This window comes from Manacus candei, unplaced genomic scaffold (genome assembly GCF_025592945.1).
Source record: "Manacus candei isolate 608988 ecotype Guabito, Panama unplaced genomic scaffold, ASM2559294v1 h1tg000082l, whole genome shotgun sequence".
Lineage (NCBI taxonomy): Eukaryota > Metazoa > Chordata > Aves > Passeriformes > Pipridae > Manacus > Manacus candei.
In genome coordinates, this window is record NW_026138130.1 from 4,157,806 (window position 1) to 4,182,921 (window position 25,116).

General features: G+C 40.8%; 1 protein-coding gene across 12 annotated transcripts in view; it reads right to left on the minus strand.

Annotated features, from left to right (window-relative positions):
* The window catches only part of LOC127481771 (6-phosphofructo-2-kinase/fructose-2,6-bisphosphatase 4), a 52,062-nt gene that overhangs the window by 3,452 nt on the left and 23,494 nt on the right, over positions 1–25,116 (minus strand). For 7 of the 12 annotated variants that reach the window (XM_051811440.1, XM_051811429.1, XM_051811435.1 and 4 more), the window contains exons 2-14: positions 24,903–25,019; positions 21,166–21,262; positions 18,802–18,868; positions 17,565–17,639; positions 16,618–16,674; positions 16,179–16,300; positions 14,322–14,529; positions 13,612–13,758; positions 12,918–13,022; positions 11,087–11,216; positions 10,660–10,722; positions 7,442–7,506; positions 4,301–4,356 (exon numbers count right to left, since the gene is read on the minus strand). In XM_051811440.1, the coding sequence (XP_051667400.1) occupies positions 4,301–4,356; positions 7,442–7,506; positions 10,660–10,722; positions 11,087–11,216; positions 12,918–13,022; positions 13,612–13,758; positions 14,322–14,529; positions 16,179–16,300; positions 16,618–16,674; positions 17,565–17,639; positions 18,802–18,868; positions 21,166–21,262; positions 24,903–25,014 (1,304 nt within the window). In that variant the 5' untranslated portion in view covers positions 25,015–25,019. Of the gene's footprint in view, positions 1–4,264; positions 4,357–6,720; positions 6,997–7,441; positions 7,507–10,659; positions 10,723–11,086; positions 11,217–12,917; positions 13,023–13,611; positions 13,759–14,321; positions 14,530–16,178; positions 16,301–16,617; positions 16,675–17,564; positions 17,640–18,801; positions 18,869–21,165; positions 21,263–24,902; positions 25,020–25,116 lie in introns of those variants that run through there. The other 5 variants (XM_051811430.1, XM_051811433.1, XM_051811431.1 and 2 more) reach the window with 3 other exon arrangements.

Below are 25,116 nucleotides of genomic sequence, written 5' to 3' on the forward strand. Positions count from 1 at the left end.
GTCACTGGAAGAACTCTGAATAACTCCCTGAAGAGCTGGTAACATGAAGTGTTCCCTAAAGAGCCGGAAACATAAAGTTTAAATGCACTTCAGGGTACACAGGCATGTTGGCAGATGTCACACTGACATCAGGGTATGTTTCAGTGGTTTTATAACCACATTCATTAGAGTTTACTTTCCAAACAAGTCTCTCCAGTCCAACTCCAGGGAAAGGAGCACCCAGCAAGGGGCACTCTCAGCACACCAGACACACAATGCCATCAGTCAAAACACATCAACTTAAAAAGCAATTCAATCCTCTCCCCAACCCCAGTTTCTAGATTTTTAGCCATTTCTTAACAAAACAGGATATAAACAAGCAGCACCAGATTTTCTTTGGGGGTTGAAGTGTGCCAACATCACTTCTGCCCTTAACAGTTCTCCTACATCCATGTCAGCCCTTTCCTTTCTCATCAGTCTTCAAATTCTCAGGTAAATTCCCTTGGTTTCCACCATAAACACCACACCAAGGTTTCTGAGAACACACACACACACAAATGCTGCTGGGCAGTGTCCTGGAAACCCCTGCACCCACCAGCACATGGCCCAACCCACTCTGACTTCTCTCTGTGAAGGAAAGCAAAGCAACAACCCTATTTCAGAAAAGCTTCTAGAGGAAGCATCTCTTCTACACCAAGGGACACACAGAAAGCATCAACATCTGCCTAAGAACACAAGGAGCTGGCAGAACAAGTCATATTCTGCATGACTACACAGGAGGGGAGAAAACAACCAGCCAACAGAATATGTTGGCATTTGGTGTGTTTGTTTGTGTTTTTCTTAGCAACTTATGCAAAACACCCAGAAATTCCTTGGGACTGTGGAGATGTCTCCCACAGGCACTCCAAGAATATTGGCTGAAATCTTTTAAGCTGATCATCTGATGTTGATTCAAAGAAAATTAAATGGAGCATGAAATGGAGCATCAGTATGCAGGAATCCAGAGGTACTGGAAATTAATCCCCAAGCAGCAAGGACTAGACAGCTCTAACATGAAACTAAAAGGAAACAAGGTGATTAAGGCACAGCAGAAGATACCTCTCATTGACTGAAATAAGCTGTATCAGATGGAAGCAGCATCTTAGCAAGTGAGACAGACCCAGAGGGAATATCAATACACAGGCAAGAAAGTTGAAAGCAAAAAGTGGTTGGATTTGAATAAATACAAACAGGCTGTGGAAGCAAAGCACTGAACTGTCACAGTGAAGGAAGAAAACTAGGATAAACCCTAATAAACACCCCCAAGGGCTTCTTAGACAAACACAATAGATGAGAGCAAGACCAGATGAACAAGGGCTTAGAAAGGGACCAGTATCCTCATTAACAATAAATGGATTCCTACTCATAGGAATCCCATTAGATGAGATGATGGCAGCTGAGATTGTATCTGCTTCCAGAACAGCCAAGGGCACTGAGAGGTAAAAGCTGTGCAATGAGGACAGTGCTGCTGCTTAGAAAGGTGACTGAGGTTAATGCCTTCCTTTTGGGACCAAAATGTGTCCTGGCAACTGCTCAGCACTGCCTTCCCAAAGCACACCTGGACAAACCACCATCCTGGGAATAATACTGCCACACACCAGCAGCAACATGGTCTGAAAAGCCTGGGAAACACAGGAGTGGGAATAAAAACCACACTCACCTCTTCTAAATACTATTTCTACCAAGGCATATGGACTCTCACTCAGTCAGCCCAGGCAGGGGTTCACTGCTTCCAGGGCCCACTGTCTGAGGCAGGAGCAGTGTCACTCTGCCTTACACAAGGGTCCATCTCACCCAGTCCTCCCTGGAAAGACTCAAAACACACAGATTAACTCAAATACGCTCCTATACCACCACTGGTCTTCTCCTCATTATACTCTTCCCTTTGTACACTTTTTTCCTACAGAACAGAGCCTCCTCCAGCAAAGTGCTGTGAGTCTCTGAACAGGACAGCCCCTGCCATCTCAGTTTTACTTTGATTTAGCTACACATGTTCTGTGATCTTCACAGCAGAACAGGAAGATCTTACAGAAAAGCTCCTCTAGGGAAAAGGAAGAAGCCTCTAAGGACAAGAACCAGCACAGGCATAAACAGAGAAATAAACAGCAGGATACAAACATTCCAGCCCCATATCAGCCAGCCTTCCCTCGGCAAAGCCATGCCACAAACTTGCTGCCACTTCCCGTCCAGCATCAGGCCTTTCTGTTACTGAGGAAGTAAGGCAGAGAGGACTGTTGAGCAATCATGCTGTAAGAGGAAACCCCTCAGAGCATTCTGCTTTTAAATATCCGCTTCACTTTGTTGCACACATCAGCACAACGAGTGCTGTGCTCAGCAGAGAACAACACGCAGCCACAGCCCCAGGAAATCAGGCTGGCAGCAGCTGGCAGGGGTGGAGGGTCCTGGGTGCTTCTGCTGCTTCGCCTCCCTCTACAACCTCTGCCAGAACAGTCAAGCTCAGCTTTCCTCTCCAGCCAAGTTCCTGCCCTGTCCATCCTCCCCGTCCATTTTCTCTGACAGCCCGAGCCTTCCTTTCTCAAGCAGCAAAACTCAGTTTTTCCACAGCAGATGCCTGCACACATTTTGGCTCCATCAAAAATGCAACACATTTAGTTTAAATTGAATGGTATTTCCTTACTTGTGGCCTGCAGAGGTGACAGCACTCCAAGCTGTCTCCATGCAGCTAATAAGTACCCGACTCTGGCCGGATCCCTGCTACCCCTTGGGAATGCTATCTCAACTGTCAGGTAAGAGCAACCAGACTCACTAACTGGTGTGTGCAAGAGGGTATGGCAGCTCAGGTCTCCTTCCCCAGAGCATCTTTGACAGCAAAGCTCATGCCCAGAGGTTGGAACAATTAAACAAGGAAAAGTGACCACACACTCCTATGTCACAGTCACAAACAGCAACAGGAAAATGATCCAGGTTCCCCCAGTCCCAGCCCATGCTGGTGTTTAGTTGGCTTAACTAAACACCAACCAGTGCAGCATGAGGCTTTTTGGTCAGGAAGTTATTTGGTTATGGCAGACATTCCCAATTGCTGTAAACATCTGAAAACTTCACTACAATTTTAGAAGTGCAGATGTACCACACATTTTTTCCGAAATCCAGGTTTTGGAAAAACGTACCACCTGAGAAACCCAACATATAAAAGCTTTCCACAACCTACACTCTTGCTTACATTCAAGACTAAAAGATGCCCTTAGAAAACAGTTCCAGGATGTGGTGACTTTTCTGCCATTCCCAGCCTCAATGGTGTCTACTCAATGGCACAGGTGATTCCATGGCCTCAGGTTGCCCATTGTGCCCAGAAAGGCACCAAGGCACCACATCCCCAACAACCTGCAGCCTGTGAGAGGCTTTGCTGTCACTCAGTTTTGGATTCATCTCCTGCTGGTTGAGATACCCTGTCTGCTGGAGTCACAACCCAGCTGCAAAATCCTCTGACTAGGTCTGCTTCCCTGGTCTGAAACAGTCAGCTTAAATGCTACTTATTGGAGCTCAGATAAAATCTGGGTACAAAACAACTGGAGCAGAACTGTAAATGCTTTATCAGCCATGTCTGTACAAGAAGCAGGAAAAGAGGGAATTTAAAATCACTTCTGCTGAAGGGCAAACCCTAAAGCCTAGTTAATGCAGAACATCTGTTAACAAAAGTCATATATTAAAAACATTTATACACATTCCTGTTCTTTGAATAATTGTTCTGGAACTAAGTGAAGACTTGCTACCCTTTTCCAACAGTACATCATTAATCAGCCCATGTAGACCACTAGTGCTATGGACCAGCAGGATTAGGAGTTTACAGCAACTATGAGTTGTTATTTTACACCACATAGCAGTCCAATCACTCCTAAGGGCACTGAAACAGATAGTACTAGTGTCTAAAAAAGCAACTTCAGACTTTCTTATCTCTCACAGGATGATGTGCTTCAGGGCTTTCACTGCAACTAACACTAAATGATTGCTGGCTGCTACAATAAAACTTAATGCTGCAGGATATTTAAATTACAGCAATTTACAGAAGCAGCCCTCCAGCATGAGCCGATCAATGTTTGATAACTCATCCACAATAAATCAGCCAGTGCAATAGTTTTATTGTGATTTGATAATCTTTTCAAATCATATGCTGTACAAACATTTGGTTTGGATTATGAGTTGGGTTGGGGTGGGGTTTTTTTATTTCAGAGTGATTGAAATTATTAGTTTTTCAATTTATTTTGAAGCAGTAGGATGAAAACAGCACCCCAAGTTCGATAGTTGAGCAGAACACAGGACTCACTGATGACCAGGGACTGTTACAAGAGCGTCCTCGGGAGGTCTGGAAATGTCTACATTCTGTATAATAATAAAAATACAGAGAATATTTATCATGCAGCAGTAAGAGCAACAAAAACACCAATCAGATTCCTTCACAAGTACACAGCTGCATTCATTCAGAAGCAGAGATTTTTTTTTAACCCCCCCCACCCCAAGAGTGCAGCAGACTGACAGCCCATCACTGTCCCAGAGCGAGACAGCAGGAAAATGGATTTACAGAATTCACTGCCCCCACACTGACAGCACTACCAAAAGCTCAATACATTCACATTTAGGAAGAAGCAGGAATCTACTTAATCATGTGCTTCAGCACATACACATCTATCCATTAAGCAACTTGCAGTGTTTTACTGAACTATGCCACACACTTCTGTCCCAAGAGAACACTTGCAACATTTGTTTGTGTTATAGGCATATAACAACCCTGACAAAATTAAAAAATATGTTCTCAGACATGCTAATCTTTCAAGGCTGGTTACACTAACTAGGTGTCATCTCATTTTGCAAAGGCTGCAGAAAAAACATGACATTCAATTACTCAAAACCAAACGAAACCAAGAGCCCAGCACAGCCAAATGCTCCTGCTGGGAAATCCAGCTGAGTGCAGCCCCATGGAACCAGCTCAGGAATCACACCTGCCTCGTACACCCCGTGCAAGTCCCAAAGACCCTGCCAATCAGTATTCTCCCCTCTACCAAGAGAGCACACTATGATAAACTGTTCTGAAGTTACCTGCAGGACCCATTCTAGGCCAAATCATTGCAACTTCTTCAAACTTCATGCTGACTGAGTCTTACTTGTTTCACACCTTTCACTACCATCTCCCTCTCCCCTCCCCAGACTCCAAAAGGAAACCTGGGTTTCGTGCTACGAGCAATCTCCCTGTCAGTCATTCACCAACTAAGCCAGAGATGCAAAGCAGACACTTCACCCCAGTGCTTGTTTTCTGGCCCAAAGAGGGGACCCAAAGCAACTCCCCTGAATTATTTTCAGTAAAAGACCATAGACTCCTTCACTGGAAAAGGTCAGAACTTCAGCCACTATCCTGCTGACAAACACAAGGTTTCAATTCGCTCCAGACAAAGCCACCATGGTACAATGAAGTTCACACATAGCAGAAACAAAGACTCCAGAGCCTTGCCTGCATTTTTGCCACGTGAAAATAGATGCTTTCAGCTGAGCCCAAAAGGAGGGCACTGTTCTGGACTACAAGTGACTGGTGGGGGCACAGAACAGCCCACTGGGCAATTCTCAATCCAATAGTTTCATTGTTTAACAATGTTGTTATGTGATGCTGCATTTAATTAAATGCTCTGACTTCAACAGACCACTTGAAAACTTAATTTTACAGAAGTAATTAACATTTTTGTAGGTGATGAAAATAAAAGCTTTTGAAATGTTCATAGTTCCCTGAGCATCATTTAAATGCAGACAGGACCAACTTAGTCCTTCAATCAGACCTCCTAAATGAACAGAGTGTCACCACCCATAGTCAACAGGCTGGGTTTCCTTCAGGACAGAGGGAGAAGAGAATTTGAGGGGCTTTTATAAAAATGCCTCTGCTCCTTTTTTAAATTCTTTTAAAATTCATTAACTCAATTTACTTCTGTTCCAATTAGTCTTGTGTCTTTGTGTCCACTGCAATGTACCTGTCTGCATGATCCTCTCTACATGCACCTGGAATAGAGGCACCCCACACCAGCATGGTCACATCACTTCCTAGACATGTTGAGAGTCACTTGGTGATTCAGGCAGAGCTTTGCCCCTTGAAATAAACCTCCTCAGTTAGAGGAATGGTATTTTGAACAACATTTAGCAAGCTGTAAATTCAGCACCAATATTTTAATCAGCCAAACTAAAGATTCTGTTCCTCTACATTATTTAACATGGATAACCTACTGCTCCAAGACATCCTGATTTATTTTCACTATGCTTCTCCAACTTCAGGCACTGTGAAAACAGATTTCCTAAACCTGACAAACCAAACTAAGATACAAAAGTGGTAAAGCAGAAAGGGGAGTAGAGAGAAATATACAGAGTCAGTGTCTAACAGAAAACGTCTTGGCTACGGATGACCCAAAGTCAGTATTTTCACAGCTCAAAATTCCCATGCCATTACAACAAAACTTCTTCACAGAGCCCTCCAGCATGAATTCTGCACAAAACTGCACCCTCAGGTAAGAAAGGCACTTTGTGTCACATGCCCTATTGAATACACACATAAAACCTCATTCTCACTATATTCCTTTCCACCATAAACCACTGTTCTGAAAACCACCAAACATGGTCCTCTTTTCTCATGTTATCAAACTGACTTTCAGTTCACCAGCAGGCACCACCTGTAACCTCAGCACAGAATCAGTGCCACACCTGGGGGCATTAGCATGAGGATCTGCAAGGGAACCAGAGGTTTTTAATCATGGCACGTTTCACATAACTTTCAGAACACAGCAATGGGAGAGCTTTGCACAAGCAGCAGAACCAACCTAAGCTCAGGTCAACACTGAGGAGCAGAGAAACACGTGCCTGACACAGGGAGAGCACGAAGCTGCCACGGTCTGACATCTGATCTCCACTTAAATCTCACAAATACGCTCAATTCCCTTGCCCTGGTTGTCCTGCTGTATCCTGAGATCTAGTCCTCCTCTCCAGCTTTGGCTTAAAACACAGGTGACATCATCAATTCCTCTTTTTCACACAGCAAGGACTGCAGGGGTGAAAAAGCTGATGATCTCTCTCTCTTCTCTCTCTCTCTCCAAAACAAGTGTGGCATTCACAACATAATTTTTTGACTACACCCTACTTCTGCTCAATGACAAAGCCTGGCAGAACTTTATGCAGTTTTCAGGTGGATACCACATCTTCACCTTCACATTCATTTTTTGAAGATAAATTCTTCCAGCTCTAACTCATATAATAAAGATAAATCTGCTCAATAAAAAGGATTTGCCCCCTGCCAACAGTAAGCCAGTAGTAAAGCTTGATATATAAAATTAAATACGCTCTCAGTTGAGTTATCAAATCACTTCTAATCACAAAGACAACAAAATTCAGCTCAGACAGTACATTACATCATGTTCTCCAGTTTGAGAGATATTCTTACCTCAGGTTTATCTCTGTGTGTGTTCACAGCTTCCACATTCAGAAATATAGATTCTACTTTACATCCTGTTGACAAAAAACACATTTTTAAATAAATCTGCTTCAAAAGTGAAGTTATAGTAAAGATGCAATCTAATTTTGAGTTGGTGAAGGTTAAATCACTTCCCCCCTTCTGATTTATACCAGGATTTCCTGAATTCTGAAGAGCTAAAGCTACTGAAATGAATCTATTCCACCTGGAGGAACACTATTCTCAATCTGATAATCCATCTCCTCACCTTAGCTTTATCATTATTTTCTTTGAAACAAATTTTTATTTGTTTAAACATCGAGGAATGTTCAAGTGAGAAAGTTCTTACTTGTACCTTTTTTGTTTTTAAACATCTTAGATTGCTTAGAATTTCATTGTAATACAGAAGGTAAATGCTGTTCTCATTTTTAAACATGAAAACAATTACAAAAAGGCACAGTGTGTTGTTAGCAACCCCCATTCCCCTACACATGCACAACAGTTTTAACTTCCAGCTAAATGGAACTTTAAAGTTGACTCCTGAAAAGGAACTTTTGCTTTACATTCAAAAATTCAAAACTCCAGTGAAGCAAGAAAAATTAAACAGTCAGAAGAAACAACAATTTCCCTGATGGTATAAATTTAGGTTATTACATAAGTACTCAATACACTATGGGATCAGCATTTTAAGAAATATCTGATTGCCAAACACTTTTCTCTCACATGAGCATGACCTTTATAAGCTACTCCTACTCTACACAACATTCATTAATAGCCAGTTCCTCTGACCTACCACAGAGACCATCTTCTATCTCAGACAGGTGGTCAGATTTTTCTCCTCACTTATTTCCTGAAGTCATAACACACTCCACAGAATTAGCACATGACAGAAAAAAACTAATTTCTTAGAAAGACAATGCACTTAAAAAAAAAATAAATTAGTAAGGCAAGTATTTACCTTCCTTTAGGGAAACCTATTCTGAGAAAGCCCATTTGATACAAACACTATGAGCAAACACTGCAGGAGGGCCAGCACTCAGAAACAGTCAACCATAAAACAGGTTTTAGGGAGGAAAAGCACACACTTCCCACTGGAACAGGACCTTTAGTCATCCTTCCATTCACAGATCCACTGTGACCCTTGAGACCAAGCCAAAACAAGCTCTGGCCCCTGCTGCTGGCCATTACTAAGGCCTGGTTACACAGCAGACACTTCCAGAGACCTCTCAGTCCTTACTGAGCTTAAGATCTGAAAAAAGCATCATATGGAAAGCTTTAAATATAAACTAAAGGGACATGAGTTACTCCACAACGTGCATACTCCCAGCTCATTTTTAATTACTGATGACCAAGTTCATCCCTACAGCAAGCTGCAGTTTCTCTTTCCTCTGTGCTCCCACACAGACCATCACTACACTGGATTGCTGGGCAAAGGTCTCATTTATCCTAATCCAACTGTCAGGCTCTAACAGATGTTCCCCTACTGCAGACCAGACACTCAAGGTGGGAATGATGCTGCTTCCAGTGCCAGGATGAGCAAACCCCCAGGGGGAGGCATTTCCCCAGAACAGGATTAGCTGGAAGGTATCAAACACACCAGGTCTGATCCTGCATCCTGCCTTGCTGGAGCCAAGCGATGCATCAGCTTGAAATAATGCCACAGATCAGTACTGTAGAAACTATTTACTCCTGTGTCCTCACATGGATGAATTCCAAAAAGAAGGTTGACTGAAATGTGCTAATCAGACATACATACCAAATGCTTTAAAAAAGGACAATGGCATTTCTTTCACTGAAGTCAAAAGGCTAAGGACAGTTATTTCCCACCGTTTTGTTTCCTTCCTCATTTTGTGTGAGCACACACTGCAAACATCCAGGCCCTCTTAAAATGTATGAATGGTCACCCAACTACCCACAAAAAAACCCCAACCAATCAGACAAGCAAACAAACACACAACAAAAATTCACCAGAAAACCCCCACAAAACCAAAGACAACCCCAAACAAAAACCTCTCAGTGGAAACAGGCAGAGATTAGTGAGTAAAGAGAACCCAACTAAAAAAAAAACAAAACAAATAAATAAAAAAGATGTTTTAACTGTTCTAAATCTCTATTTTCAAAACTCCAGCTTGTCATGCAAGGCTGGGAACACCAGATGTCACCACAGCACAGGCAGTTGTTACTGTAGGACAGTGCAGCAATTAAATGAGAAAAATCTCTTCAGGCAGATTTCCCAGTGTGGCAGCTACTTTGTTTTGTAATGTACTTTGTTTCAACCTTTTTTCGAAACTTAACAATTAAACAAAATACAGGTCTAGACCACTACTTTTCAAAGCTGATAATCAAAGACAGCTTTGCACTTCTGATTAATGACTGGACTGGCATTTTGGGGCATTGATTTCCTGGTGAGATGTGCCGATAGTTCTCTGTCTGTAGATGATCTTCTGAAGTGTGATGAAATATCAGAAGATATAACTCAGCCACCATTTAAACTAACAGCAGGTACACATCAAGCTGAAGTTGAAAGACACACAAAATCTCATCAGCAATCAGCCTAAAACCCAAAACAGAGCATGTTACAACCCACACCCCACAGTGCCCAAGCTGGCAGAGGAGCCCAGTGAAAGGCCCTGAGCCAAGCACTGGTAACAGCTGCTGACAAACGATGCCAACATCCACAAACAAGGTGATGCATGTGGTACTGTGAAGGTCCATGAAAAAAAAAATACTTCAGGAAAAGAGAACAAAGCTAAGAGAGAATTAAAGGCTAAGGGAACACCTTCTGTAAGATGATAAACCTATACAAATGTAAATTGGCCTGTCTTCTAAAAAGCAATACCCTCCAATACATCAATGAAAAATGAGATCTTGCTGTACCAGATGTGTAAATGCACAGGTTTGGCAGAAGAAGTAGTGAAATGCACATGAACTGAGCACAGAACTCTCTTCTAGCACTCATAGCCTCTGGTGGTTCCAGGCCTTCACCAACACATACGTATTTCCTGGCATAAGGCAAAGCAAATGTAATCCAAAGGATTCATCAATTCTAACCAAAGCTGTGCAGGCATACAGGAAATGTCAGACCCAACAGTTCAATTCCATTTTAAAGTAGAATAAACTTAGGTTTGATTTAAATGCTTCACAACCTTTCCTGATGACAAAGACAGCACAGTTAGACTTATATATTACATACACTTAATTCCACTTACCATAAGCCACTGGGGTCAGCTTTAAGACAGTATGCAGTGGGCACTTCAGGTAAGGAAGTTGTTCTGAGAAATCAAACCACAAATTACATATGAAACACACGTTACAAGTAACTTCTCTATTACGTTCCAGGTCAACCACTTAAATGAGTTTTTATCTGACATTGTATCTGCTTTCTTCCCTAGCATGCAAACAGAGATGCTAATCAAACAGAGCAAAAAAGCATCACTGTTTCAGGTGAGGAGCAGCTCAATAACATCAACTACCAAGATTCACGTGTGGGTCAAATATAAAAAAATTACACTTGAGTACTTGTCTAACACAGTCACCCCCTGATGATAAAGGAAACTGATAGAATTTACTGTTAGGAAACTTAATCAGTTAATTTTCAAAAAACAGACCATCTGTAATATATCAAGGAAGACTTACCTGCGGGCTTGTCAAGAAAATATGCGAGCAAACAGCGCATGACAGCTTGGTGACATATGACAAGCACATTTTCCTGCCTTTCAAGCTCCATAATTACCGGCTCCAGTCTCTGAACAAGATCTTCATAGGACTGGGTGGGGAGGAGAAATACACAGCACATTAAAAAGGGAAAACACTTTGAACAGTGTATGGATATACAGGGGATCTTACTTTCATATTAGTCATCTTCTATATATTAGTGCACAGACAAACACTGCAATAATAATTTTCCTTAAATTGAGCACACAGCTCGGGTCTTCCAGACTATCAAAGTGCAGACACATAAAATAAATCTCCCTCGTGGAAAAGCTTTATTAAATTAGCCACTTTGATCAAGAATTTCCACAAAATGCCTAGAATTTAATTCACATCATCTGCAAATATACACGTTAAGTCTTGCACATCGCTTTCCATACCTCATCTTCAAAAGCATCCCTCTTCCAAGCAAAAATCTGGGAAGCCCAGCCTACAGTAAACACTCAAAGACTTTACAAAGCCCGACTTGTTCAGGTTGCCCTTTAAAAACAAACCAAGGGCTTGTTGAAGTGGCCTGGTGACAGCAGCCACCATCCCACCAGAAGTCACAGAGCGAGGAGAACGGATGCTCTTGCATGTGCACGGGGAATCTGCTGCAGGAACGTTGCTGCTGGTAAACAGCAGGGTTTCTGCTTGTGCATGGTTAAGTCAATTTTCATGTCCACAGTAAAGACAACACTTCCAAAAACACGTCATGCAATGTAAATGCAGAGAACTCGTCACATCACCCAGAAAAACAGGGACTGACCACAGCAAAAGCCTTTGCCCTGGTCCCAAGGCAGGATGGAAAGCCCCTGCTGACTGAGCCCCGGGCAAGAGGAAGCCCCTGGTCTCCAGCGAGCTGTGCAAACCCCCTCGGACTGTTACCAGGGACACAAAACTGCCTTTGACAAACACACAAATCTACCTTTGACTAACGGCTGAGCTCAACTAATCACCCCAAGGCACTGAGGGAGTTTGAAATGTTTGTCACCGTCCCCTGAGGACGGCACCGGTTTGAAAAACAAACAGTCCTTGTTCAAATGGATTAGGAGAACTCAGCAGCTTAATGACTGCCTCATTAGTAAGACCGGGGTCACACTCCCAGGAACGCTGCTCTTATCACAGTGATTGCTCCTGACTGCTGAGGAAGAAGATGACAGAGTTCTGGTTCCCCATGACACAAACAGCGAGCAGCTGGTCCAATTACTCCTCCACCCTGCTGCCCAGAATCCTGAGCCTTCAGCACCCACAGACAGACCCTGTGACCATCTGGTAATTGCTGCACTGTAATGGGGTTGCTTCAGAAAAGCTGTCAGCAAGTGATTTTCCCAGAGGCAAGGAGTGTAATAAAGTGAAAGACCAACGTGGCTTCTTGAGATTCCCCCAGCATTTCATCCAGAGCCGCCTGCAAAGCAGCCATCACCCAGAGCAAGGCTGAATAGAAACTGCCCAACTTGGCAGGATTTTTGCATATGCAACAGCTGAAGCCTTGCAATTCTTCCTGCTTTATCACTGCAGGACCAGCACAGGAACCATGCCCACAGGATCAAAGCTCTCCACTGTTTTTTCTAAATTTACTGTTCTATTTTTCAAGCCCTGAATCAATTTAAATGGTCTGGGCTCAATCGTTGCAAGCTCCGATGTACTTTCCTGTGGAGAAAGTACAACAAATAACCTTTCCATTAATTTTAAGATTTATTTTTCCTAAGGCCAGCATGCATGTATTCAAGAAGACAAGGAAGCCCTTCACCTTAAAAAATTAAAAATAGCGTACCTCCCCTTTAGGGTATCTGTATCTGTATTTGTCTTGGTCTCTCAGTGCAAATTCAAGTGGGTAATTTTCCTGTATTTCTTCATATGTCATTTCTTCACACACTCCCTGTAGGTTATGAAAATAATTAAAACCCATGTATTTCCAGCAGTGCCAAAAGCAGATATCACTGTTAAATAAAACCATATATAAATAACCTTTAACAATTTTATTTTGTTACTCTGACACTTAAAATTGTCACACGTGGTAAACAGGACACTCAGCTGGACTCAGATGTGGTTAGAAGGAATCATTTAATCCCTATATAGGTGAAGTTACATACATAGGCAAGCAAGGTCACATTTCATCTATTAAGCCTGCTTATATATCTTAGAGGTGCAGTTGGAAAATGCCAACTAGCAAGCCACACCTACCCTAAACTTCTTTCCAACCCCCACTTACCCAAAATTTCATAACATTTTGGTTTCTGCAGGGAAATGTTTTACTGGGAAAGACACAGCAAGAAAATATTAACTATGGCAAAGTTTAATAAAATGCTTAGCCTTGTTAACAGGAATTAATGACAATTTTTCCAGCCTCTAGAAGCAGCTTCAATGACTTTCCATCCCATAAAAGGCATATTATTAAAATACTAAGTACTTCCTTCATCTCTAGCAATCAAAGCAACTTATTAGGCGCTTTAAAGAGAAGAACTTACTGCATCTATCTCGTTCAAGACCTTCCACTGCTCATAAGGCACTCCCAAGGCTTCAGCAGTCTGAATCGTCCTTTTCATCTGGCTCGTCCAAACTTTCAGATCTTTGATATTTTGCTCATTAATAAACTGTGCCAAGCTTTTGGCAAACTGAAAGAAAAACCATAAGACACTGGATGAGGGCTCAGAGCCAACACACTGTGTTCCCTTTGGAATACACGGGCTCTAGCCTCTGTAAACTCATTATAACTTTTCCAAAATACTGTCAAAGTTTTCGCTTAGAAATACAACACACTCCATTATCCAAGTGCAAGAGGAGAGGAAAGAAAAGTAGTACAAGGAAAATACAAGTTTTCTGCGGTTCCTAACTTCATTTCCAGGAATTTTCCTTTCAGCTTTAACTTGTGTATTTTCCCAATTATCCAACTAGTCAGGATTTTACAAAGATACAGTTAAAAAGTAAAGCCCTCTCGCCAACTGCTTTGTGTTGCAGGATAAAGAGGAATTTCAGCCAACAGAAAGACAAACAGATAAAAGAGCACATACCACATCACAACACACAAAGTGTCCACCCTGTTTCCACCACCCAAACACGCAACTAAAAAAAGCCCTTCTCAAACATGTTGAGAGGAAAGGCTGTAGAGGAAGAAAGCTGTAATTACACAGCACAGACCCACACAAAACCCCGCCACGCTTGTCCAGCAGGTACGTACTTCTTTCCCCCTGACAGACAGCCCAGGATCTCCTCCTATTCTCCCTTTCAGATTGAGTTCACTTTCTCCATGTCGACAGAGGTAGATTGACCGAGGAGTCACATGGATATTCATGAGGTAGTAGACAATCCGGCTCTGGATGTGATCCATCACTCTGTTCACAAGATAACTCCTTCCGACATCCATAATTTTAATGTAAGAAAGATCCCTTTCATGAGCAAATAAAAGGGGGGGAAAAAAAAAAGTAGTAAGATTCCACATAGTTTCTATTAGCACGTACAACGATCTTTCCACCCTCTCTTCTCATTATAAAACAAAGGGGCAACAAGCCAAAGAAATGAAAAAAATCCTCAAACACCCATGGAATATGCATTAGTCCTAAGAAACAATGCAGTACTCCAAAGGTACAGGATGAACTCTATTCCTTTCACATAGCTTTCTTTTCTGTTCCCTTTACTTGCACTTTGTCCAAATCTAGATCCTACTCTTGGCGAAACACAGCCCTCCCACTGAAAGAAAGATTCAGTGGAGTCACTGAAGTCACCACAGTTGAATAAGACATCCAGCTATTTAACAACACCTGATATTTTTTTCCAGGTTACAAACACTTTCCCTCAGTGTCTGATTGCACCCGGGGCCAAAAGGCACAGTCACTATTTCCCCATCTCAGTTAATCCCTCCAGAAAAACCAGGGCATCAGAAGGACCAGGGACGAGTCTGAAGCAAGATGTTTTCTCAACTGCTCTATCAACAACTACTTATTAATGGTACTGTAATTTACCCCACCACTACCTTCCCTCAGCATCAGACAGCTAATAATTTCAAATTTCACTGCTTATTCTTTCTCATCTGAGCTATAATTTTAGAGTAGCCTCTAGTTTACACAAGGAAAAGAGTCTAATGAGCTGAAAATAACCGCTGTTGGTTTCTAGCGATGCATTTGAGACCTCATACCACAATCAAACACGAAAATTTATACTAAAATCAACTGGAGGTGATGAGCAACGGGCATCACCTCATCCCTGCTAGTGTTCTTTGGAGTTAATCATTACTATTCCAGCCAGGCACAACCATTAGGTCCATCACAGAAATTACACGCATGAACTGAGCCGATTGAACCAGCTTCACGCTGCTGACACCCAATTACATTAAAATGCAGCTCAGCCTTCTCTGCAGCTCTGGTCCTGGAACAACCCAGGATCACTTGGTATGACTGCAGCCCCAAATCCCACCCTGAAATCCTGGAGTGTAGCAAGAGAAACGGGGCTCCTCCTCGCATGGTTCCTCCCTACCTTACTTTCAAGAGTTCAAAGTTAATGAGGAACAGAAGAATGCTTTGGCATGAGGATAAACAACCTAGCTAAGACAGTTTCTCACAGTCCTGAATCTGCAGGGTAATTTGCAAGCACAAATAAATAAATTTCGAAGTCACATTTTTAAGAGTGATGTGTTCATAATTAATCTTAACCATGCCAACCAATTAAGTTATGCTTATAAATCACTCAAGTCTCCTCTACATACTAAAGAAACAAGTACCAACCCATCACTGTAGCAAGTCTGGAATAATTCCTAAATGCTGGTTCTATCCCAGAAGAATCATACCATTCTCCAAGTGGGAAAATCAAAAAAAATACTGTCCAAGAGTAGACTTGTTAGCCAATTTTCCTCAAACAAGGAAGTTTCCAGGCTACACTCCCTGAGTCAACTCTCTCTGATTTGCCAAAGGAAAGAGAGCTGAAGCCACTAAAAAAAGTCTTGAAAGCCCTAATCCCCACTACAGGATCCTCTAACCTTTAAGAAAACATTTTAATAATACTGGATCACCAGTTGTGATCACAGTATTGTTTCATCACTTACTTGTCCAGAGTTTCATCTAATGTCTCATATGAGTTCTTGTAGCACTCTATTCTTTTCATGAAGTCTTCTGTTGCTTCATCGTTACTACAATCAACATAGTCAGGACTACCCAGTTTCACTTGCTGTTTAAAATAAAACCAGGAGAGCAGTACATAAGTTTCTTTCCCTTTTTCATGGATGTCTAAAGAAATAGGAAGGGGGAGAACACCACAAGAAGCTTTGTCTGGAAGTTAATTAAAATACATGTGAAGCAAAAATAATTATTCTTCAGAGAAATTAAACTTCTGAGTTAGTAACATTCACATGGACAGGAAAATAAATGAAAACTGTTCCATTAATGGGAGCTAATGTGGGGGTTTTCTGCTATTGGAAGTTCTTACAACGTACTTCTAAAAATACAGAGAGGTTAAAGCAAACTTTCCTCCATCACAATACTCACCACAATGTTTGCAGCAATGACCTCTGGATCAACACACACTGACTCCACAAAAAAAGTCTTCAGTCCAAATGGAAGTCACATGAACAGAAGGAAGGAAGAATACATTAAAAAAGCTCTGGAGACTAACACACACAAGCAGCATAATGCCCACTTCCATGCTAAGGCCTTTTTAGCAGTGTCCTATGTTAAACTTCCCTCTATTTACTCAGGAAGTTTCTCCAGACCCTCTCATCAGAAATTCCTGGCTGACCATTCCATGAAGTATCATTCTTTACAGTCTTTTCCCAAACAATGCTTATGAGTAGAAAAATTTTTCAGTGAGAAAAAAAACGTAGCATGGAAGGAGAAGAAATAAATGCAGAGGACGCATGTTCAGCCAAACAAACAGTAACTAATGCTTCTGAAATAATACTTTAGAAGCCTCTCTCAGCTAATGGAGTGGCCTCCTTAAAGAGAGGTTTGTGTTTTGCTGTGTCAAAGGTTTATGGAGATGTAAGTTTAGAGGAAATGGATTTTTACTGGAGAACAGCTAAATGCCAAACAATCCTGGACAGAAGGAAGAAAACCACAGAAAGTTTTTGGTTTGTACAGAACTAATGCAGAATTCCTTCCCTGTTTCTGCAGCAAAAATCTGAACTGCACAGAGAACCGTATTTTAAATAGTTCTTGCTGACAGTACACTCAGAACTACAGGTCCAGGATGACAGAATTGAAGCCACAGCACAAAACAGTTCCAAACAGTACTAATGTGACATGAGGAAAATGAGGATGGGATGGCTTTTAATTCAGAAAAATTTTTGGGAATACAAAATGCATTATTAATAAACACCTAAGAAGGATGTGCCTTGTGCTAGTGCACTTCTTAAACTCAGGGTACAGATAAGGGCAAAACTATCCCTGCCTTACTTGTTCAGCATTAGCTCAGAACTGCTTTGCTTCTAACTCACCTTATACCCATTTTCTTCACCAAATTTATAAATAGTTTCTCTACGTTCTCGAGTTGTGTTTGTAGCATCAAAGACCTAGGAATAATTACAGGGAGAGAGAGAAAGGAATTTAAAAAGCATCACAGCCTGTTGGTGATAATAAAAATAAGGGTTCAAAGTCCCACAATGTAAAATAAAACAATGGAAACACTTCCTCTTCCCTCTACCCCACCACATCAACATGATCAAGAGGAAAGCAAAGACATTCCTACTTTACACATACTATTTTCTAAATATTAAAAAGAGTAATATTTTGAATGCACTACTAGCAGAACACTGGGTTTGAAAGGAACAACCAGAATTTAAACCTACCACATAATACAGGACAGAATCTTCCTCCTGGTCTATTATCATCATTAAATACTACTGCATAGGTTTTAAGTTCTACCACACAAAAACAGATGCTGCAATGAATCTGCCATTCAAAATGCAAGGGAAAATCTTTAAAGGGCAGAAGATCTGCAAGAGTTGTAAATCCTGCCCGTGGATTACACAATCAATGCAGCCATTCTTCTAAGGACTTATATTTAGCTCTGAACATATCAGCGTTTTATTTAAGAATGAAGCTTGCTAAAGTATAACATTTCCCTTATGTCTCCAGCAGAATTTACAGTTACAGTTAATGATTTTCCCTGATTAGTTAATGAAAACACCACAGTTGTGTCAGTAGTCTTAATCTGAATGAATATGCAATGACAATAATTGAACAGCTGTTGCTTTGCATCCCATTATTAAATACTCAGGTATGCATCAATTTATTATGATGTCTCTCCTGCTCTCTTCAGAGATTTCTCATGCCAGTAACACAATTGCCAAGCAATACAGAGGATACTTTTTTGTTCAGCAAGTCTCTACCTTCCACTTGGAACACCAGATCATCAAATAGAAACAGAGGTGCAAGCAAAACACCAGATGTGTTTAACGGTACATTATACAACATGGAGGGAAGGGGGACATTTTTCTTGCTGCCCTCTTCCCAGCTAACCCCTCAAATCAAAGGTAGTTGCTCATATGGCATCATCACCTTGAAATCAAGCACTCCTTCCAGCAACAGGGCAGATCTAACACACAACTGCCAAAGAAAAAGATCTGATAAACTGAAGAGCTATTGGAATTACTCAGTCTGTGTATTATCCAGCAGACACACACTGTTAAGAACAGAAGCATCTCAAGAATGTGTCTTCAACAAGAAACTTACAGCCACGTGCCCGTTTTCTTCACTGAGGTACTGCCGGACGTCATTCAGCGCTGCTAAGGCACACTGCCTTAAAAATGAGAGAGTAAAAGTCAAATAACAGCTCAGGTCATTTTATTAATGCTTTTGTGCCCTGCAAATGTTAGATAATTTATCTCAAAAGCACAGTCCCCCTCCAAGCATGGGAAAAACCAACCGAGGAGAACCAAGCCATACCAAGGAAACACGGTCATGTCATCTGGCTCCTCTGTGCACCTGATACACCTTCACATCACCACAGAACAGCCACCAGAGCTTTGGTGACCAGGATAAACTTTCACTGATCTAAAGTAACATCGCTGAATCATCCCTGCAACTGTATTCTTTTCCCAATTAGCTATTCAGATATTTGCTTCTTAATTTGGTTCTCAAAGGGGGGGGGAGGGAATAAATAAATTAAGCCAACTTAAGGCTCTTATCTTGTGGCCCTAAGTTAAGGTGAAGAGACAACTATTTTTTACCAATCTACTTCTTCTCTTTTGAGCTACTGTGTGAAAACTGCTTATGTAAAAAAACATGGGTTGAAACAGAGAGTAAAATCAAGTAACAGAGTGAAAATAACATCCTATTGCAGTCACCAACCCAGTGTAATTAGTGCTGGAGGCAGTTAAGGACATAAACACCAAAAAACCCCACCCCTACACTTGTGTTAAATCTGAACAAGAACACATTCATTTGCAACTTTCCTATGTCCCCAGAATTAGTATTATCTTCAAAGTCCATTGTGATTCCTAACACATCAATAATGCTGGAGGGCAACATTAACATTGTACACGATTTACTTGTTAGTAGAACAATGCCCCATTTATTTCCAGTTAGTGCAGTCTCTTTGCAGTACCAACATAAAAGCCTGACCATTTCAACAGCCCTTCTATGCATTACTCCTCGATTTTGACTTCCAGACTGAAACTCATAACTCTTCTATTTACCACATTCTGCACGCACAGCTTTATCTTAAAAGAGAAATGAAGGCTTTCCAAGCCTGACAGTATTTCCACATTAGCACATTTAACAGATGTCAGGAGCTGAGATTCAACAGTCAAATCTTCACTGAATAAATATAAACCTTTTTTACTCATTGCTAAGCAGGCAGATTAGCTCACACAGCCCTTTTCATGTTACATCCCTCACCATTTAGTCTAAGAGGTGACACGGAGGCACGTTAAAAGGTTTGGCTCTACCTGTAAGCAAAAGGTAGTGGCTTGCAAGGGTAATGCACCTCTCAAAGCAGCTCCTTACTCCCAGATTACGAGGTTCTTATGCAAGTTGTTCTATTTGGCATTAGCAGCACTCAGGGCTGCTGAGGGGGAAAGGGAAGGGAGAGAGAGGACAAGGGGAGGAACAGCCACAAAAGAAAGTCATTTTTGGCTCTTGAGCTGAAGTTGAACTAAGAACAAAACAGTCCACATTTCATGTAGCCTAAATAAAAAAAAATATTTCCATTCCTCTCAGATTTCTGTTCCTTTTCATTTTGTGCTGCACACTCTTAAATGCTTTCCTGAACATATTAAAAAGTACAGTGAATGTCGAATTAAAATCAAGAGACCTTTCTCTTCATCTAACCTTTCTTCTCAAGGTCTGTCTCTACATTGAAGCACAGCCTCTTTTCAGATGAGGAGAGACTCAAATGCTTCATGTGCACACAGATGTTCACACTGGTTCTGACCTTGCTTTGCACAGCATTAGCAAAACATGGCAATTTTAGAAGCAGTGCATTGACTGACTGCATGAGGCACCTGCATAGTGGACAGAAAGATAATTACAGGGAGAAAATTATAGGGTTTGATTCCTGCTCATTTGAATAGGTAATGACAAATCCGTTCAAAGCACTCCAGGTGAAAAATTTCAGTATGTAAACCAAAAAGAAAAGCAGTTATGTGGTGTTTTTTCTCTTCTTTTTATGATAAAAAAAAAAGCTCTAAAATGGCATTTTTGGAATTAGGTAGCAAAAAGAGTCACGTCCATTAACTGATACCTAAAAAAAGGTAGGAAAAGAAGTAACTATTTGCTAAAATTGCTTTGTTTTTAGTGAAAATATCCTAGAATATCTACAGGAATAACAGTAGTCATAGCCTACTGAAAAGTGAAAAGGAATCAAGAAGCAATCAACCTTCTCTCCAAATTTTAATCAGCCTAAATAAATCACTTTCCCAGCTTCACTAGAATTTCTTCTCCCTGTCATTTCATGCTGCAGTCTCCCCAAGGGTCTTCTTGACCCTTACATTTTGCATTACAAAAATGCAACTTAAATCCACCCACAAGAGCAAATTACACAGGACATCATTTTAACACAATTAGCGTCGTGTACCAAACACAACCAAGACTTACCTCCTGATTTTCAAGCCTTCTTCATTGTCAGGCAGGAAGAACTCAAAGGATTTATACTTTTTCACCAAATCTCGGCGATACTGACCGACATTAAACTCTGCCAAGAGGAAACCAAGTGTTAGTGGGAACTAACAACAGTCATGGAAAAAGGACAACAGTTATGACAACTCTGAAACCAAACCACCTGCAAGGATAAAATAACTTAGCACTATTAAGCTAACACATCATACTACTTCCTGTGTTTTGAGGGGTTTTGAATACAAAGACAACAATAAATCATGGAAATGGCTAAAGAACATTTGGGCTGTAGGTAGTTCAGTGGAGTGACTTGGCCATACTGAAGTGCCTCTGCCAGTTTGCCTGGACAACAAAAAGAAACTCTTTTCCTCCTTTACAGGGGTTACTCAAAGTCTACGAAGGACTACTAATAACTACTAGCATTAATAATTATTAATAATTATGATTACTAGCTTTTTCTTCCGTGTATATACACAGTTAAACAGTACTCTGGCAGCACTTCCCAAAATTTAGAGCTCTTCTTTAAGCAAGGAAGAGTTCTAAAAAGAACTAACCAATCTTGCTTTTGATAAACAAAACTTAGAATTCGAGCAGTGGAAACTTGTTTTCAGAACCCCACTCAAATACTTCTATTCCTTAAGGATTAGTACGCCCTATGTCACAACCCCTGTTCTATTTATTTAAAAAAAACACAAACCTTACACTGTAAAAACAAAAAAAACCAAAACATTTAAAAAAAATAATGTCACAATACTGGGTATGGCATTAGGGCAAGACAGTTCTGGTTTGCTACGGAGCAGACAATGACACTGAACCCTAATTAATTTCATTCAAAGGCTCTGAAAGTAGGTCTCTGAAATGCAATTAATGTTTAAGTTGTTTCTGACCTATAGCTTTTTTTTCTGTTGAACTACAAAGCTCTTTCTATTTTTTTTTTTTTTTGTAACAGTAGATCACACTGAAGTATTCTGTTTGAGAAGCTGCCAAGGTACAGCTATTTGGCAGACTTGATTTCTGGAAAGAGGAAAAGAAGCAACAGACACAACTGTAGAGTTGTAATTAAAAAGAAAAGACATAGAATAAAACAGCTCAAGAACCAGCTGCTGTATACAGATTGCTGCTGGGATTGGGGGCAGAGGATAAAGATACAAATATTGCTTATTTCCCCAAAAGTCAAGTTTTGTTTGAATTCAACAATGTTGATGGAATTTTTCATGGTCAACTGCATGGCTTGGATTGTAGAACAACCCAGGTTATTTCTGTGATGGTTTTAACAATCACTGGCCACATGAAAAGGTGGGTCCTGGTAAGAAAAACAGAAGATGCAAGAAGATCAGATGGCCAGTATTGTCAGGCAATAGACCTTTAAAAATCAAAAGTAATGAATTTCATAGGAAGGAACAGTTACTGCAAGAGGGTCCTGCACAGCAAAGGAAAAGTGCTACCTAGTGGGACAATCTTTTGCCCTTATTATTAGCATCCATCCCCATGGAAAAAGTTTCCTAAAGCTAACGGGTATCACAACTACCACACAGCCACAACTATTCAAAAAAGCTTCCAAGGTTTAGTATCTAAAAACCACATTGCAACACAATTCTATTCAGGCATCTAATTGACCTCATTTCCTTCAGAAAGCCCAGACAAAAGTCCTCAGTATTTTTAACCATTTCACATTCTAAACAACAGCGGACTTTGGAAGGAAGAAAACACAGAACTGATGGCTGAAATAATTCAACTAACACCAACCCTGGGCTATTTACCTCCACCTTCTGCTCTTGAGCTCTCCAGCTGGCTTAATGTTACACGGAAAGATGGCATTTATCTTTTCCTCTGGTTTACATAACCTCCTAATTTGAACCATCTGTCTCAGAGAACAAGAACACTCCTTAAATTAAGCACACACTAATTTTAAGACATTAAGAGCCAAAGGGTAGCAGATGTTAGGGCTACTAGATACTGATCCTGTATTGATTCAGTCCCATCAGCTGGAAGCACTAGGCAGTGTGTCATCTATTCCCTCAGTCAGGCACTGAGGGGGTTCACATTGATTTCAACTCCAGCACAATTGCATCATTGATGACACAAACAGGAAGGCTCTGTGGTTTTCCAAGAGAACCTCAAGTCATCCTTTCTAACGAAGACAAACAGTAATCAGCAACTTAGGATGGAAGCTCATATGGCAACTTTATGTGGTATATTTTTTTTTAAATTAGGCAGCAGTGCTCTAGTTTTCATTAAGCACAAGTGCATGTGTTTTCTGAGGTGCTGCTCACAGTGGCCTGTGGACCTTTTCCTGTAACTGAGGCAAACCACACCTACCCATTTTACTGTATTTGGGATATATTCAACCAAGCATGAGCCAGATGTGGACAATATCTTGTTGTTGTCCAATACTGGACTCCTGCTTTTCAAAGTTCACACAGTGAAGTGCTCTATACAATGACATATAAACTTAACATATCTACATAAATTTAGGTTAAACGTGTATCTAACATACAAGCATAGTTATATCACATATATTTTATCAGCTTGGATATAGGCTAAACTAGTTAGACTCTTACTCCATTTCAGCCTAACAGATAAAACCAAACTCTCCAAGTATCTGATACTGCCCATCAGAAGGGTTAAACTGTGTGAAAACAGTCAAACTCTAGTGATAATTTAAATCCTGTAAACATCCTGTAAATTCTCACACTTAAACAATATAATATATCCTCCATAATGTCTCTTCTAAATAAAGCACATCAGGCAAGTTTCTAAAAGCTTAAGAAAACGCCAACTCAAAAAGCTATACCCTAGAATCAAGAGGCAGTTTAAATATAGGCCAAAACTCTTCATCTTGACTTCTTAGAAATACTTGGAAATACATCTCTGAATATCCAGCCAAAACTTCAGTATGATTTCATATGTTTAATGTTATTTAAATGTTCAACGAGGCATAACGATAAAGCTACCATTACTGCACTGGACACAGGATCACAGAACACTAAAAGTTTCTATTTTTTCTGTTCTACAGAGACAGAGGAGAAGGCAAAGGTTGCATGAGAACCTGAAATGAACTTAGGTCTTGTTTACTTGCCAGTCTGGGCCCACAAGATACCACAGGAGCACAGGAATGAGGCAGGACAGCCAGGTCCTTGTCACGGCCAACCTGAACCATTTACTGCTCAAAACATTGATATAAATCCTTAAGAGAGTGATAACGAGTGGCAAGTGGCTGCCTCAGTTCTTTGGGTTCTTAATATTTAAACAAAAAAACTGTAAGTCATTCCACAAATGCAGTTAAACAAAGAAATGGACAGAGAATTACATGTGGCACAAAGTTCACAGAGAAAAAATGATGGAGAAGTCGGAAGTTTAATCCAGAAGTGCTGACTGCTCAACTGCTTGTAAACAAGGTTCATTTTCACCCACATAAAGAATGGGGAAGGAATAGCAGGAAAAAATAATTAAATAAACGAAAATAAAGGGCAGTGGTAAGGAATAAGGGAAAAAAGAGCTGACTTAGGCACCTGGCAGAACAAGGAGGTAAATAAACAGTCGCCAGAAATTGGTTAACATTTAAATAGGACAGAGAGCCTGTGTATGTTATTGCTTAAATATACAAAAGCAGGATTTTAAAGTAGTCAATGTTAGCAACAAAATTACTGGAAATCGGGTTTTTAAAACACCTGATGCCTGCCCTGTCCTTCTGATGTAAACAAAAGTAAACCCATCACCTTTTGTAGGCACTCCAATCCAATTTAAATAGCGTGTCAGCTTCTTCGAGATGTAGGTTTTTCCTCTTGCTGGGAGACCCACCATGACAATCAGAGTAGGGCAATTGGTCATACATACTGAAAGAGAAACACAGAAAACTAGGATTTACCGTGAATATCCCCACAAAGCAAAGGCTCACATTGCAGTGGAAATACTACTGCAATAATTAGTCTC